Here is a 15,216-nt window from a genome sequence, read left to right on the forward strand (position 1 = left end):
TATTAAAAAATACTATTTTCTTGTTCAGTAAGAAAAAAAATATAAACCTACCTTGAAGATGCTCATTACATTTAATAGGAATAAAGAAGATGTAGATATCTTATTAAGCTGCCTGGGCTTAAATCTAAATCAGGAAATTCATTTTTAAGTAAAGTGATAAATTCAGAAACTGAGAAGCATTATTTAGAAGGCCAATGAACAAAAGATACAGGAGGGGAATTATTAATATGAACCCTCATCCTAAAGTAATTCCAGCTTATGTTAACCTGGAAAAGACGGAAAATGATAATAAGGCAGTTATACTGCGCAATGAGCTGTACCCCCATAAATTTTCTTTTGAAACTGATCAAGAAAGTGAGAGGATCCCAAATTCTTTCTAGTTTTCAGCTCTACTTTGGAATTTAAAGATAAATTTTTCATATGCTGCTGTATGAATAATTAAATCTAGTCATTTTGTGAATCATTGTCTGCTTCCTGAGCCCCTTATGTTGAACAGATATAGATACCAAACGGCTCCATGTGTGATCAGAGCAGGAAGAAAATAAAGATTTCAGCAAAAATCTAGTTCTCCAGCAGTTCTGGGATTTTCACTGTCAAACCTCACCAGCTTTTTCTTCACTTGCTCTTTTGTTAAAAAGCATGTTGTACGCCTGATGAGGCAAAGAATTCCCAAAATATGCAAAGGAAATTGCCAGGCAAGAAAATGTTCAAGATGAATTGCTGCTTAATTCCCATGTATTCTGTAACTGCATCTGATTCTTTCTGATTAAAAGGGATCACTCCCTGTTCTCAAATTCCTTGCAAATAAAGTTCAGGGGACAAGCATCAGCTGAATATGGTAACTTGAAGGTGGTGATCTAGTAAGATCCTTGCCACTTTGTCAGGGATCTTTCTGTTGTCCTTAAGTTACCCAGCCATGCAATAGCAGGTGCCTTCAAGAATTTATTCCTGAAGAAATCAAACTGCCTGTGATAATCTGGAACAAAGATAGGAAGCTTCATTCTTTCTGCTGTTATCATCTGTTAAGATGTTATCAGCACCCTAAATATTCTGGTAAACTGCTGCTTTTGCACTACAGCAAGCTAGAAAACTTGTATAAACTCTTTTGGCCCATCTCCAAATCTCCCAGATGTAAGAAGAATAGGATTCTGAAGCACCGCTAGGGAATTGTTTTGTCTAATCCCGTTTTCTTGGAAACTGTTATTCAAGGCTGTACAGTATCTCGTGCTGATGGACTCTGTCCAAAGGAAAGAGCTTCAGTAGTAACCTAGTCTCCCCCTACCGTTGCTAAGAGCTCCTGAGACCATTCCCCAAGCTGTTCTCTCCATGTCTGAGTGCACTTTCTTGTGCTCTGCACTGCCAGGTGAAGAAACATGTGCGCAGTTTCCATTCGGAAAAGATTTACCAGTGTACAGAATGCGACAAGGCTTTCTGTCGTCCCGACAAGCTGCGGCTCCACATGCTGAGACACTCGGACCGCAAGGACTTCCTGTGTTCCACCTGTGGCAAGCAGTTCAAGGTAATGTACCTAATGGATTGTGGCATTCCTGATGGGAGAGTGGATCGCTGCTTTCTCCCTCTTTTGTCAACCTGATTGTCATCTTGGAAATGGAAGCAATCAACCCAGGTAGACATGCTAGGTTAGCATGTGATGTGTATACTGAAGCATACAAGTTGTAAGGAAGCATGATTCTCTCTGCTCTGGCCTGAACGAGTTGTTTGTATATCATCTCTTGTAATAAGCTTGTTTAACATCCCTGGGACAGCTCCATCTATCTTCCAGCTACTTGTAAAGAGTCTGCTCATTTCATAGTTTAAGCGAAAACACCATTAATGTGCTGCTCCTCATTACTTGGTTTAGAAAGCCTATTTTACTGACACCAATGGATTAATAATCCAAAGAAACCAAGAAAAATAAGTTGTAATGAACTGCCATGGATGTTTAGCCCTATAATTACAACTCCAAATAGAAGTTCGACTATAGACATTTTAAAGGGACAGTATGAAGCTGAGCTGAATCACCAGGAAGCTGGCAAAGGAAAGCTAAAATCCTGTAAATGCATGAAGGATTTTTCCGGTTAGAATAATGGTATCAATCTGGTCATTGTGAAACTGCAGGTGCTTCAACCTTTTAAAAGTTAAAATGACCCAATCATACCATCAACAATTAAAGGTCAGGTAAAATGGTGTTATCTCTGTTGGCCAAGGAAAGGATTACTTTGTAGGAAAAGTAACGGAACTGGGAAGATGTAATAAGTAGTGATGCTGAGAGCAAGGCATTTTTTAATCTCTTTTAAGTCTCAGATTTCCCCACGGTGTGTGATTTAATATAGAATTTATGGTACCTTTGGAGGATTATTTTATACTTGTAAAGCATTCGGAGATGACATCGTCCATAACGGTGTAAAATGTTACTACACTGTTACGTATTATGATTATAAAGCCATTCTCAACAGAGGTAAGATCACCCCTAGTAGTTTCTGTTATCGTAAGGCAGAATGTAGGACAAAAATAAAGAAGGTAAAATGACAGCCACAAAGTGTGCTTTTAAACAGAACTCCCCAGTAACATCACATGCCTTGTTACTTTAAGTATAGCAAATAGCAGTTTCCCACGGTATTTTCCCCTTCCATTATGTATGTACTTGTGAAAAATGCTATAATTTAGCCCTGGAAATCTCTGTCCACAATTAGCCAATACAGGTGCCAAGCCTCAGCTCTGTCTTCAAGGGGCAAGTTTCACTGCCATCAACAGTTATGCTTTTGTGCCAATTCAGGTGATGAGGATTATTTTGCCACTAGGAACTGGACTGAGATCTATGGGCTCATCTTGCACAGAACCCCAAGTTAGTATGAGTTGGGTAACAGCTTTCATTCCCTATCAGCCTGAGCTGGAGTTGGACCAGAAACCAGGAAATGAAGAGTTCTGAAACTTAGCAATTCTGAGTCTGAGTCCCACAGTCATCAGTGAAGCCTGCAGAAGCAGAAGTTTCCAGCATGCAGTGCTGCATCAGTTCTGTAGCAGCCTGATGGACCCCTATATAGGATGTATTTTGGCCACTAGCCCTTAAGAAACAAATACTGTAAATGCTGACCATTTTTCTTCCTTTCTCACTGTTGCTCTGAACAGAGAAAAGACAAGCTCCGAGAGCACATGCAAAGAATGCACAATCCAGAACGAGAGGCCAAAAAAGCTGATCGAATCGGCCGCTCCAAAGCCTTCAAGCCTCGGATAGCTTCTACTGACTATGAGAGCTTTGTGTTCAAATGTCGACTGTGCATGATGGGGTTCCGGAGGAGAGGCATGCTGGTCAGTGTCTACATGCGAGCAATAAACTTTGTCACTTAGAAAATGGTTTGCTGCACCTAACAATTTCTGATTTTCAGGTGATTAGAATGCAGGGTGTAGAAAAAACTGTGAGGTTCTTATAAGATGTCCTTTCTTTCCTGTTTAGTTTGCCCTCTCCCATATCCATCCATCTCTCCCATTTTACCACATCTGTTTCTTTCATGTCTACTTGTCTATCATGTCTCTAAGGTGCCTGTCATCATGGTATCTAGGCACTGTGATTTATAAGCGAGCCATCATAGTGGTGTCTGAGCACCAAGTATACAATTAAGAACAATTACAAACAAGATGCAGGCTTTATCATTCAGTGTCTGTACATTGCTCTGTTACTGAATGGAGTTTCTTTGGGCCCTCCTTCTGCCCCCTACTATCTTTCTTTCCTTTTTTTTTCCTTTTCGTTCTTCGTGTGAGGGTCCTCTCCCAGCTATGTCCTTTTATTGTGGGGGAGAAAAGGGGCTGTGCAAACAGACTTCATGCTGCATTCCTTGAGGACTCAAGCAGATTATGATCCCTGCTTGGAAAGGATTCTACAACCAGGGATCTCCTGCTGAGAACACTTTACCCCCCAGCCCTGTGGAGTTTAAGCCCATTCCCTTCCTTTTCTCATCTTTGATCCTGCATGAATGTGATCACATCTGGCCCTCCTTGGGAGGTTACCAGAGAAGAGGCTGAGTGCTTTGGGGACCTTATTACAGATCCCTGCTGCAGTGCTGCCCTGAGTCAGCCAGTCAGCATTTGAAATTGTATCTCACAAAGGATTTTCTGTTGCACCGACTCAAAGCGAATTAGGCTAGTGTGTATAGGGAGAATTTAGCTGAGGGAATGTGTACTGTAGTAATGTTGCTTTTCCCTTCAGCAGTTCTTTCAGCCAGAGAAATTGTAAATGGGATCTAGTATGACCAGGTTAACCTTCGGCAGTTGACCACAAGTGTATGTTAACCCTGTGCCATCAGATGAGTTATGTGCTGCTGGTTAGCAACAGTGCATTTTCCTGGTGGGATGTGACATTGTAGAAACACTGACTTCCCATGTCCACAAGAAGAGGCAGTTGTATAGCTTCCAGCTGTAACATGCTCCCTATTCTGTTTTCTTTCTTTCTCTTAGGTGAATCATTTATCAAAGAGACATCCAGACATGAAAATAGAAGAGGTGCCAGAGCTAACATTGCCCATCATCAAACCCAACAGAGATTACTTCTGTCAGTATTGTGATAAGGTATGTAAGAATATCACACATTAGAGTGTAGCAAAGCTATAGGCTTATGTGTAACAAATTTGTCTATATGTGTAGACATCTGGCAGAGCTTGTCATTTTCTTGAGAAAATATCTAATTGAACTGGCCAGTAGCATTATTCCTGCCAGCACTAGCAAAGCAGAAATGAAAATGAAATGCTCTGAGATACCTGAAAATTTAGTTCTGTTTCTCTCCTCTTTGTTTTGGATATTTTTGAAGTCTGTGGAGCTTGAAGGTTTTAAGGATACAGTGGCAGATCTCTTTGTTGATGGCTTTGATCTAGTAGAACATATGCATATGTATAATCCTGTTCAAGTCTTTACACTGCACAAGGCTATGGGCCTGATTTTCATCAACTACTCCTTTTGGCTTGCAAGTGTCTAAAAATCAGGGCCTACATCCTTTTATTAGGAGCTGCCTACTTCTTAGCCATATGGCAGTGATTCTCAATATTCAGGATAGCCTGCAGCTTCCTTTGCTTTGGCTTTGGATACTTACACTTTCAGGATGCAACTTACTCACTGAGCTCCATTTTTATGTAGGCTTTCATTTATCATGGAAAATGCCCCAGCATGTCTTGTCATCTGTCACCGATGCCAGAGTCCCTGGTGTACAGGAGAGCCCTGTTCCTAGCGGGATGCTTCCCAGATTGGTTTAGCTTGCTATTTGTTTTTGCTTTTTTTTTTAATTACATGATTACACAAGATTATTATGTTGGGTTTTGTAGCTTCCATGCTACATCTAATGAGACTAGATTTAGAAGAGTCCTGCTGATTACTTAAGGTTATTAAAAAGTCTCTAATACTTTAAGCAAGAGTACGTATCCCCGGTGGCTAGACAAATTCCAATTTGGGTGTTTACAGTCCCAATCCCTGACATTTCCCTTTAGAGTATCAGTTGAATAGAGTTTTCCTCACTTCCTGACTGAATTAATTGTTTAGTACTGATTTACTGCACACTGTCAAACAGTTACCACATTCCACCCTAGAGGGAGTTGCTCTCAGTAGCTGACAAAAAGGTGTGATACTTGTGTGTATGCATGTATGTGTGTATAGATAAAACCTAAAATATTTGTAATAGCAATTGAATATGGATATTTTATAATATCCCTATTAATGGAGACATGTTAACTTTCTGGATGGAAACAAACAAATGCTATCTGTTTTCTGCACTGCCATCAGTGTTACACTGCTCTCATTCCAGTCATTTTTCCTGCAGGTGTACAAAAGTGCCAGCAAACGCAAAGCACATATCTTGAAAAACCACCCTGGTGCTGCGCTACCTCCAAGTATCCGGAAATTACGCCCGGCAGGCCCAGGCGAGCCAGACCCCATGCTGAGTACCCACACCCAGTTGACGGGCACAATAGCTACTCCGCCAGTCTGTTGTCCTCACTGTTCCAAACAATATAGTAGCAAGGTACAGTGAATGTGTCCCTGCTTCCAAACACTGCTCCTCCCCCCTCTTCCCCCTTCCCTCTCTCTCTCTCTCTATCTCTCTCTCTCTCTCTCTCCTCCCCAGTGAAGTCTAGTCATTGTCCTTGTAATCCATCAATCCATGGGGCTTGGTCTCTCATCATGAGTCAGACAAATTATTTCAAACTGAGTGCTAACAAAGTTGTGAGCAGTTTACTATATTTACAGTTTGCAAAGGAAGGGACTGTTTAGTGGTTAGATTAGGAAACTGGTGGGGTTCCTGGGTTCTATTCCAAGCTCTGTCTTGAATTGCTGTATGAGGTTGTGTAAAGTACTCCATCTGTCTGTGCTTCAGTTGGAGGAGAGAATCCTTGCTTCTCCTGGATAAAGGAGTTTCAGTGTGATTTCACCGCCCCCCTTTTCCAGGGTTGAGTCCTAACAAATTTTGGTTTTCCAGAAGCAGACTGACAGGGTACAAACAGGGCTTTCACTCAGCATTTCATGCCTCTGCCAATTTTTTAAATAAATCTGAATATTTGCCTGGATTTTCAGTAATGCTTTCTGATTTTCAAATGCCTCGCTTTTGGGTAACCCGGTTCAGATATCCTGGGTCTGACTTTGAGAGATGATGGGCGTCCACAAGCTCCAACCACAGATTTTCAGCCCATCTCAAAATAGGCAGAAGACATCCCAAGCTAGTCATCCAGAATATCAGGGCTGTTTTAGAGAATGTTGCCCGCAGGTCTGGTTATTCAAAGATGTACTTCTAGATTTGTTTAGGCAATGGATTTCTTTTTTTGAGGTTGTTAGAGAGGAAAGAGAGGGTCAGTGACAGAAGAGAGACTTTCTTCTGTCATCTCAGAAGGGTGTGTACTTGGCACATGTACTTGGCAGTGCTAGTGAAAGGATTTCAAAGAATCACAAAGTTTGAGGCAAGGTCTGCTTAATACAAACACAGTCACAGTGCTTTTTGTTTCCTCATTGGTCCCTTGAGCATTGCATGGTTTGAATTACAATGCTCATTGTTTGGGCAAAGCAAAGAGCTAAGATTCACACAACTGCTGATTTCACTTGCATCAGAGATGATCTGTTGGCCTGCTCCCAAATTCTCTTCTACATCTTTCCACAGACCAAGATGGTACAACATATTCGCAAGAAGCATCCTGAGTTTGCTCAACTCCCTAACACAATACACACGCCATTGGCAGCAGCTGTCATCAGTTCTACGCCAGCAGTTTTAACCACTGACAGTACCACTGGAGAGACAGTTGTGGTAAGGATGAAAAAAATGTTAAACCGGGCAATGCAAGTGAAACAGCCAAAGATCCTGGGTTGTAGCTATAAGCACTTATTGATGCCATCACTTTGGTGTTATGAACTTTGTCAAGAAATTACTATAAATCAGTATTTTGGGGCCATTTTAGACTCAAGGCGTACCTTGGAATGTCAACTCTTGGTTTTCACTTGATTTTTTGATAACACAAAAATAATAGAGCAATTCTTCTGTTGCAAAGAACTCGGGAAGACCACAGCAGGCCAGAATGCTTTTTAACTCTCTGGAGTCCTATGTGAAATCTCTGGGTTTATCTTATGAATCATGTTTGCACACCTAACAGTGCTAACGTTGGGCATCTATACAGGTGCTCTGGGGTGGAGGGTGGGAGTGCTTTAATTAGAGTGGTTTTGAGAGCTACTCTAATTAAAGTGCCTACAGCATCACATGTATTCAGCATCCTGCACTTCCAAATGGCGGCCAGGGCGATTGAACTAAAGTTCATACAATAAGCTTTAGTTAAAGCACCCCTGCTGGAATTTTGAAGTGCGGGGACACTGAGGCTGCTGGAGCGCGATTAATCAAGTCTGTTCCAACACGTGCTAATTAGCATGCATCGGAACAGATGTTTGGCATGTGTATAGGTGCCCATTGTGTGGCACTCCAGGGCACCCCTGGAAGGATCTCAAGGTACTGTAGCTCTGATTAAGAATCACTGCTGTAGATCTGAGTATCAAACTCTTCTGACCTTGTGGCCAGATGAGTGGCATGGGACCAGACCTGGGCCAGAAGAATGGTCAAGGGCTGGCCCCTGCAGGCTGGATTGAGCCCACAGCACCCTCCCTACCCCACATGCCAGAACCAGTGCCTGTGGCACTTGCTCCAGCTGGTCCAAGATTGAGTTGCCTGCAGTGGACACTCTGGCCAGATCGGATGAGAGCTGCATGTGGTGCTCACTTTAACTGGTCCAGGGTAGACTCTGCGTGCAGTGTGTGTCCCAGACTGGCTGCAGGAGGCACCAGATCTCTGGCATGTGAGGGACCTATGGAGCCTTCCCCCACAGCCCCACATGCTGGATCCAGTGGTCTACCCAGTCCAGGACTGCAGTGCCTACTTTGGGATCTGTGCTGCATATGGTGCCTCCCCTGGACTGATTGGAGGAGGCACCGCTTGTGGCACAGTCCCAGAGCAGGTGCTGCATCTGGCATGTGAGGGAGAGGGGGAGGGTCCTGTACTGGCCCTGGGGACTGGATGATGTGGCTCTGCAGGATGTATCTGATATCCTTGCTATAGATCATTCCTGCCATTGAAGTTTTACATTATATTTTTGTTCTCCCAGGGGATTTATATTTCCATTTTTTAGAGCTCTGAGGATGTACTTATTTCCTAAGTCCGGTTTCTCCAGTTCTCAATATCCATAGGCTGGAGACTCAAATGATACTTTTGAATGCACCTAACTGACTTAGGACCACGAGTCCCAGTGAAAATCTGAGAACCTGTGCTCTTAACACACATAGTCAGTTTGGAAAATCATGTCCTCTGTCCTGATGGAGGAGGACTGGATGCAGTTCCCTTCGGTACAACGTGGAGTGAATATAATAGCACCCTTTAATCAATCAGATGGGTGCTGTTGAGTGATATGAGCCTCTCACCATCAACCGCAGTTAAGCTTGTGGCTTCCACAACATACCAGCTGTCAAGACAGTGAAGAGAGAGGCTAGATAATTGATCTTGTGTCTCCTCAATGGCACTAAGTGTTGGAGGGCGGCTCCCCTGCAGTATTTTAGAAACCAATTATCCACACACAAACCATTATTGCAAGATTGTGCTTTGAAGCTATAAATAACAGTGACCGTAGTTTGCTTGAAATAGGGCAGATTCACCCCTGTCCTATTCACCCTATTCCTGGTTTAGTGCATCTCATTAGCTGAACGTTATGTTTTACCTCGTATTCTGTAAATAAGGTAACACATTTTGCTCCAGTGGGAAAAGTTAGTTGAAATAGGTTTGGAGAACATATTCTCCAAGCACAGATTGGACCCTGGGGCAGACAAAGTTTCCGTTGCCATAAAGAATAATTTAGAGCTGGCAAATATAACAACTGTATTTTCTGTGTATTATGATCACATTTAAAAATCTCAAGCAGGATCTGGGCAGAACAAGCGCTCCCAGTGGCATCATTGCTGCCAGACTCCAATTAAGCAGAACTCCATGTGCAGTAAGCTCTTGTAAATAACTGATTAGTTTCCAGTGATTCAGATTAGGTTTCCAGAGCCCTGAAATAATTACAAACACGTAAAATATTCTGTCCAGCAGATAATATTGGATGATGAAGTCTGTCTCTCTCTCCCCACCCCAGACAACGGATTTACTGACCCAAGCAATGACAGAACTGTCCCAGACCCTCACCACAGACTATCGAACCCCGCAGGGAGATTACCAGCGAATCCAATACATCCCCGTGTCCCAGTCCACAGCTGGCCTGCAGCAGCCCCAGCACATACAGCTGCAGGTTGTGCAAGTGGCCCAGGTAGGTTTCTTACTAATGACTAAATTGTCTCTTACCTCCCTCAGTCCTAAATTGTGCCAGTTCTGGAGATTTTTTTTTTAATTTCCTGATAGAGAAAGGTAGATATTGTCGGAAGACTAATGCTCTGGGTTTTATCCCTAGAAAAATACAGAATTGGTGCAAACTTCCCTCATATTCCACTTTTACCATGTGTTCTACCTCTGTTCTGATGGGAAAGGATGTAGAATGTGATATAGAGGTTTCTGTGGTCCATTCTGTTTTTGGCATCTGATGAAGCTTCCAATAAGGAGACTAGTTATGGAAATAGTATCTGATGAAGTGGGTTGTTGCCTATGAAAGCTCATGCTCCTGAACCAGTTAGTCTTTAAGGTGCCACCCTGCCCTGCCTTCTGCTGGAAATAATCTCTCTGGTGTAGACACTAGTGCACTACGTTAAGAGGAAGATCACCATCTCTTCTTCAAACAGGCACCCATACAGCCATCACTGAGGTTTGCGACCCAGGAGTTGGTAAAGTGTATCAGGGGGTGACCCACTTCTACATTTGTGAGCAGTAACTCATAGATTTTTATTTTTAGGGCCCTGGAGCCAAAATTTGGAAGTTTGGAAAGTGTTTGCTTTACTTTTGCATTAACTGTTGGAGGATTCATTCTCTGTGACGTTCAGTAACTGCCTTAAAAATAAATGTAGAACATAACAGGATTAGCTGATCTAGGGAAAATGGACTTCAGGCAGCTCTAAGTACTCACGAGAGCCCTTTTAAATCTATCAGTTGCTGATTGCTTGGATGGATCTGAAATTGCCGGATAGTTGGTATTTAAGTCTTAAGTCTTTTTTTGTTTCTCCTTTTTAGCAATGCCACGCCTCTTGTTAGTGATGCCCTAAACAATAAAGCCGTTTAACATTATTAACAGATGAAGATTTAATGATGCAGCTGTTTTGAATTCTTATGGCTGCAGTTTTCCATTATCTTAACAAGATGTGATGCCTCTAATTAAATTACTATATTAATTAGAAGTTGTTGCCCCAAAGAGTCTTTAATAAAATAATAGAAATTACTCCTGTTCTGTCTGATGTAGATCTGTAGCTAATCATAGCATGTTCTTAAATGTGTGAATACATATATTTACGGGGAGGGAGTTGCTTAGGGCACTGTCCTCACTCTTGGGAGACCTCGCCACAGGATCCGTTCTCTGCTGTAGGTGTCTTGTATGATCTTGGGCAAGTCACTTAGCCTTTCTGTTTCCTCACCTGTCAAAGTACTTTTAGTAGTTAAGGTAATTGTCCATTGCAGCTTCTAAGTTTGTCATTCGGCTTCCATCATGCCACAGTTTTCTTGTGTTGCTTAAAAATTAGCAATATCCTCCCTTTGTACCACACATTGATCACTGGGGATTATTCTTTAATATTTTTAATTTGGTAGTGCCCAGAGATCCTGATCAGGATCATGGCCCCATTGTTCAAAGCATTATACAGTAAAATGATGGACACTGTCCCTTTCTCAAAAGAATCTACAGTTTCTAGCTCTGTTTTGATTTGTCCCAGGCTACCTCACCTCACCAGTCCCAACACTCTACTGTGGATGTTGGACAGCTGCACGACCCTCAGACGTACACCCAGCATGCCATCCAGGTGCAGCATATCCAGGTCACAGAGCCAACCTCAGCAACTCAGTCATCATCACAGGTATCCCACACTTTTAGTGTAAAGAGAATTACCCATGACAGGATGCACAAGCTCGAACCTTGGACAGCTTAATCTGCAGCAGCTTTATCCAGAGCATTCCCCTTGAACTCCCATGAAAAACTGCCCATGAAATGGGTACTCTTTGAAATCGTTAGATAGTTCCCAGTTGGTCCAATTTATCTTACCATATGCGGGGTAATTATGGAGACACAGTAGGTGGGCATATTTATGTCTCCATATGATTAAGGCAGTGTGACACATTAACAGATGTATGAATATGGGCCATCCCCACAGGGAACCTCCAGGAAATAGGTGTATCATCTGAAGGTGTTGTTACACATTAACATGAATATGTGTTAAGGGCCCTTTAAAACAGGAGTGTCCACACATTAGGGCAGAGAAACACAGTGCTAAGGGTCCTCAGATTGGGTCAGAGATAATCCTCTTCCATTGAGGATTGTCTGTAACTGGTTTTGGGCAGCTCACGTTGCAGTCATGTATGACTGCTCCATAGGCCCAAAGCCAGTTAGGAATGGTCCTCCAGCATCCCAAGAGGAACCACTTCCAGTCGCTCTATCTTTCTTCATAGTGACAGCACCTAAAGGTAAGAATCCCTCCTCTCCTCCCACTCCAGGTTTTTCCTGGCCCCCAGGGCTCCCCCTGTTCCTGCTCCCACTCCTGGGGCTCCTCCTCTGCCCCCACCCCACTGGTCCTTGTGGCTTGCCTCCAGTTCCTGTGTCTCCCAGCTCACTTGTAGCTTCTGGTACTGTCCTAGGGGAGCGGGGAGGGAAGAGGAACTCACCTGCCTAGCCACCACCACTGTGGCTGGGCTACTACTGCTCTTCAGGCTAAGCCCAGCCCAGAGGATAGCTGGAAGGCAAGTTCCCCTTCCCTGCTTGCTCTGCTGGGACAACTCCAGGAGTTGCAGGTGAGCTGGCTGCTGGAGGGGTGGAGGGTGTGTCCAATCTGAGGATGCGAGGGGGCTGGCTTGATCTGGGGGTGGGGTAGGCAGTGCAGTGGACCCAGTCCTGGGAGGAGGGGGCATTGGTGGTGTGGCAGGTCTGATCTGGAGGGAGGGAGCAGACACTGAGCCCAGTGTCAGCTTGATCCAGGCGGCGGGGGTGTGAACCCCTTCCCGTACTGTCCTGGATTGGGCTTGCACCCTGGATCCCTGCTCACTGCCCCCTTCCCCTCATCTCAGGAGCTCCTGGCTTAACCTGTGGCTCCTGGCACTGACCTGGTGAACCAAGCAGGGAAGAAGAACCAGCTTGCCACCACTACTTGCTCTCTGGGCTGGTCTCAGCCCAGAAGGTAGTAGTGGCCTGGTGACAGTGGCAAGTGGGTTCATTCCCCTTTCCTGCTGCTCTCCTGGGACATCTCTGGCAGTACAGGTGAACCAGGGGACATGAAGGCCAGGGAGGATGGGGAAGCCCCAACGGGCAGGGAGGGAGCTCTGGGAGTTAAGGGGACAAGGTACAGCAGGGGGCTTGATCCAGGCAGTGGGGGGCAGCAGGGACACAGTCAGGACAGGCAGGGGCTGGCAGGCCCAATGGGACCCTTCCAGCCCCTGGCTGCCACAGTCCAGGCCCCCTACTCTGCCCTTGAGAACAGGTGATGTGGGCAGGCTCAGAAGCCAACTTGGTTCTTAGCCATGCCCCTGATCACCAGCCCTCTAAGGGCAGGTCAGAGCAGTGCACATTACAGGGGGCATTAGCCCTCAATGTGCAGCTGCTTAAACCACATGCTAATGTTGACACCAATTACAAGTAGGACGTGCTAAGTGTAATAAGGCCTTGAGAGTGCCAGAGGTTTGATGATGGCTGTAATACAGATATTTACTCTGCTGAGAGCTGCACTGAAAACACTGATTCCTGTCTTGCTGACAGTCTGGTTGACTGTCATTCAGTGCTAACCCAGGCTGAGGTTTACATGGGATTAGTGTCAAACTCCTGTCACTGATACAGCAGCACAAATGTAAGTTTCAGCATGCCGGAATGTAAACAATAATATGTGCTTCTGTGGTCTTGTTCTAGGTGGGAAGTCAGCCACTGAGTCCCTCCTCACAACAATCGCAGCAGGAACTCAGCCCTTCCCAAATGCAGACCAATACATCGGCACAAAACCAAACCCTCCAACAGCAGCAAAGCTCCTCGGTCCAACACACATACTTACCCAGCACGTGGAACTCATTTCGTAGCTACCGTAAGTATCAGGAATGTGGGAACAGTGCCACTGACTCCCTGGAGCAGGCACATGTCTGTCCTTGACTGTGGATTGCCCACACATGCAGTCTGAAAGCACTCACACAGGGGTGACGTGAAATGGGCTTTTCATGCCAAGTATAAATAACTTGTTGTACAGTTCTGAGAGGCTGGAACCATTATGTGTCCTTGAGTAGTGCATGCTTAAGGAGTTCTTCATCTGTGGTGACAACAGGATGTGATGTCTAGAAAAGGGCCAGATTCTCAGCTGATGGCACTTGGAAAAGCTCCACTGAAGTCAATAGTGCTATGTTATTTTCACTATTAGAAAACTGGTTTCATGTGCCTGATTTGTTCAGCAAGGAGGGCTTAATCTTTGCAGGGAAAATTCACAAAAAGCCTAACATGTAAATCTGGCCACCTTAATCTTGCAACCCATAGAGACAGCAGATGCCAACATGCAATCACCATTTCATTTGAGCAGTCCTGCTGCATTGCATCCTGGAACCTCTCTTTCCACTTACCTCCACAGAAAAGCAGGATGATCAGAGGGCATATACTATAGCAGTCTCTGGGCTTGCTTTAGAACAGTGGTTCTCCACCTTTTTAGACTCAAGGCACCCTGCCATAACTTTTTGTGAATTGAGCAGCACATCATTTATATGTTGTAGTGCTTACCCGCTTGAAGAGTGGCTGGGAAGGAGGAGCAGTCAGCAGGGAAGAGCCTGCACTGCAGTGAGTGGGGAGAGGAGGAGCAGCTGGAAGGAAGAGCCTGTACCTACCTGTCTTATCTCCTCACCCCCCACAGTACCCTTCAAAGGCTGTCATGGTACCCTGGTTGGGAGTCACTGCATTAGACCTTCTGACCACTCTTATCGTCTTCCTTTACTAACCTATGAGAGTGTTTGACTATGTTTTTTCCAAATTCTACCTTTTAGCATCTGAGATTCAGATGATGGCCATCCCACAGGGTCAATATGTGATTGCAGAGACTCCTGTCACCACAGTAAATACAGGGCAAGTGAAAGCAGTCACCCAGGTAAGCAGGAGGGTGCAGCTTTTGTTCTGGGGGGAGAAATAAAGCTTAGCCATAAGGTCTAACTGTATTAGAGAACACCAAAACAGTAATCAGGGGCACATGAAGTAGAGAACATGGTAATGGTAGTGTCACAATAGGGGAACAGTTGTGTTTAAATTGGAAGCTAACATGAAAACTGAATGTGTCTGCATAGGAGTGTGTGGCAGATGGGATTACATAATTTAAAGCATAATAGGCTTTCTGCAGTACTTGGACCAGCTACCATATTGGGACAGAATCCATAGCCAAGAAGGCAGTTAAGAAGTTATATGACCTACCTGGTCAAAATCGCCCTGGAATGAGGAGGAATGGATGGAGGGTTTTTTGGACTCCTTAACGGAGAAAATGATTTGTTTAGTAGGAAGGAAGCAGTCATGCCCTTCCAGGAAAGCAGTTTCTTACTTTTGAAATAGTAGCATGGTACTTTAAGAAATAAGGAAAACTGAAGGTGCT

At 44.3% G+C, this 15,216-nt stretch overlaps 1 protein-coding gene across 4 annotated transcripts in view; it reads left to right on the forward strand.

Annotated features, from left to right (window-relative positions):
• Positions 1-15,216, forward strand: part of PRDM10 (PR/SET domain 10) — a 64,537-nt gene that overhangs the window by 46,769 nt on the left and 2,552 nt on the right. For all 4 annotated transcript variants that reach the window (XM_019546997.1, XM_019546998.1, XM_019546996.1 and 1 more), the window contains 9 exons: positions 1,364-1,519; positions 3,130-3,309; positions 4,453-4,563; positions 5,801-6,001; positions 7,127-7,270; positions 9,630-9,800; positions 11,344-11,484; positions 13,518-13,686; positions 14,624-14,724. In XM_019546997.1, coding sequence (XP_019402542.1) covers positions 1,364-1,519; positions 3,130-3,309; positions 4,453-4,563; positions 5,801-6,001; positions 7,127-7,270; positions 9,630-9,800; positions 11,344-11,484; positions 13,518-13,686; positions 14,624-14,724 — 1,374 coding nt within the window. The remainder of the gene's footprint in view (positions 1-1,363; positions 1,520-3,129; positions 3,310-4,452; positions 4,564-5,800; positions 6,002-7,126; positions 7,271-9,629; positions 9,801-11,343; positions 11,485-13,517; positions 13,687-14,623; positions 14,725-15,216) is intronic.

Source organism: Crocodylus porosus, unplaced genomic scaffold (assembly GCF_001723895.1).
Source record: "Crocodylus porosus isolate Cpor-Errol unplaced genomic scaffold, CroPor_comp1, whole genome shotgun sequence".
NCBI classification, from domain to species: domain Eukaryota; kingdom Metazoa; phylum Chordata; order Crocodylia; family Crocodylidae; genus Crocodylus; species Crocodylus porosus.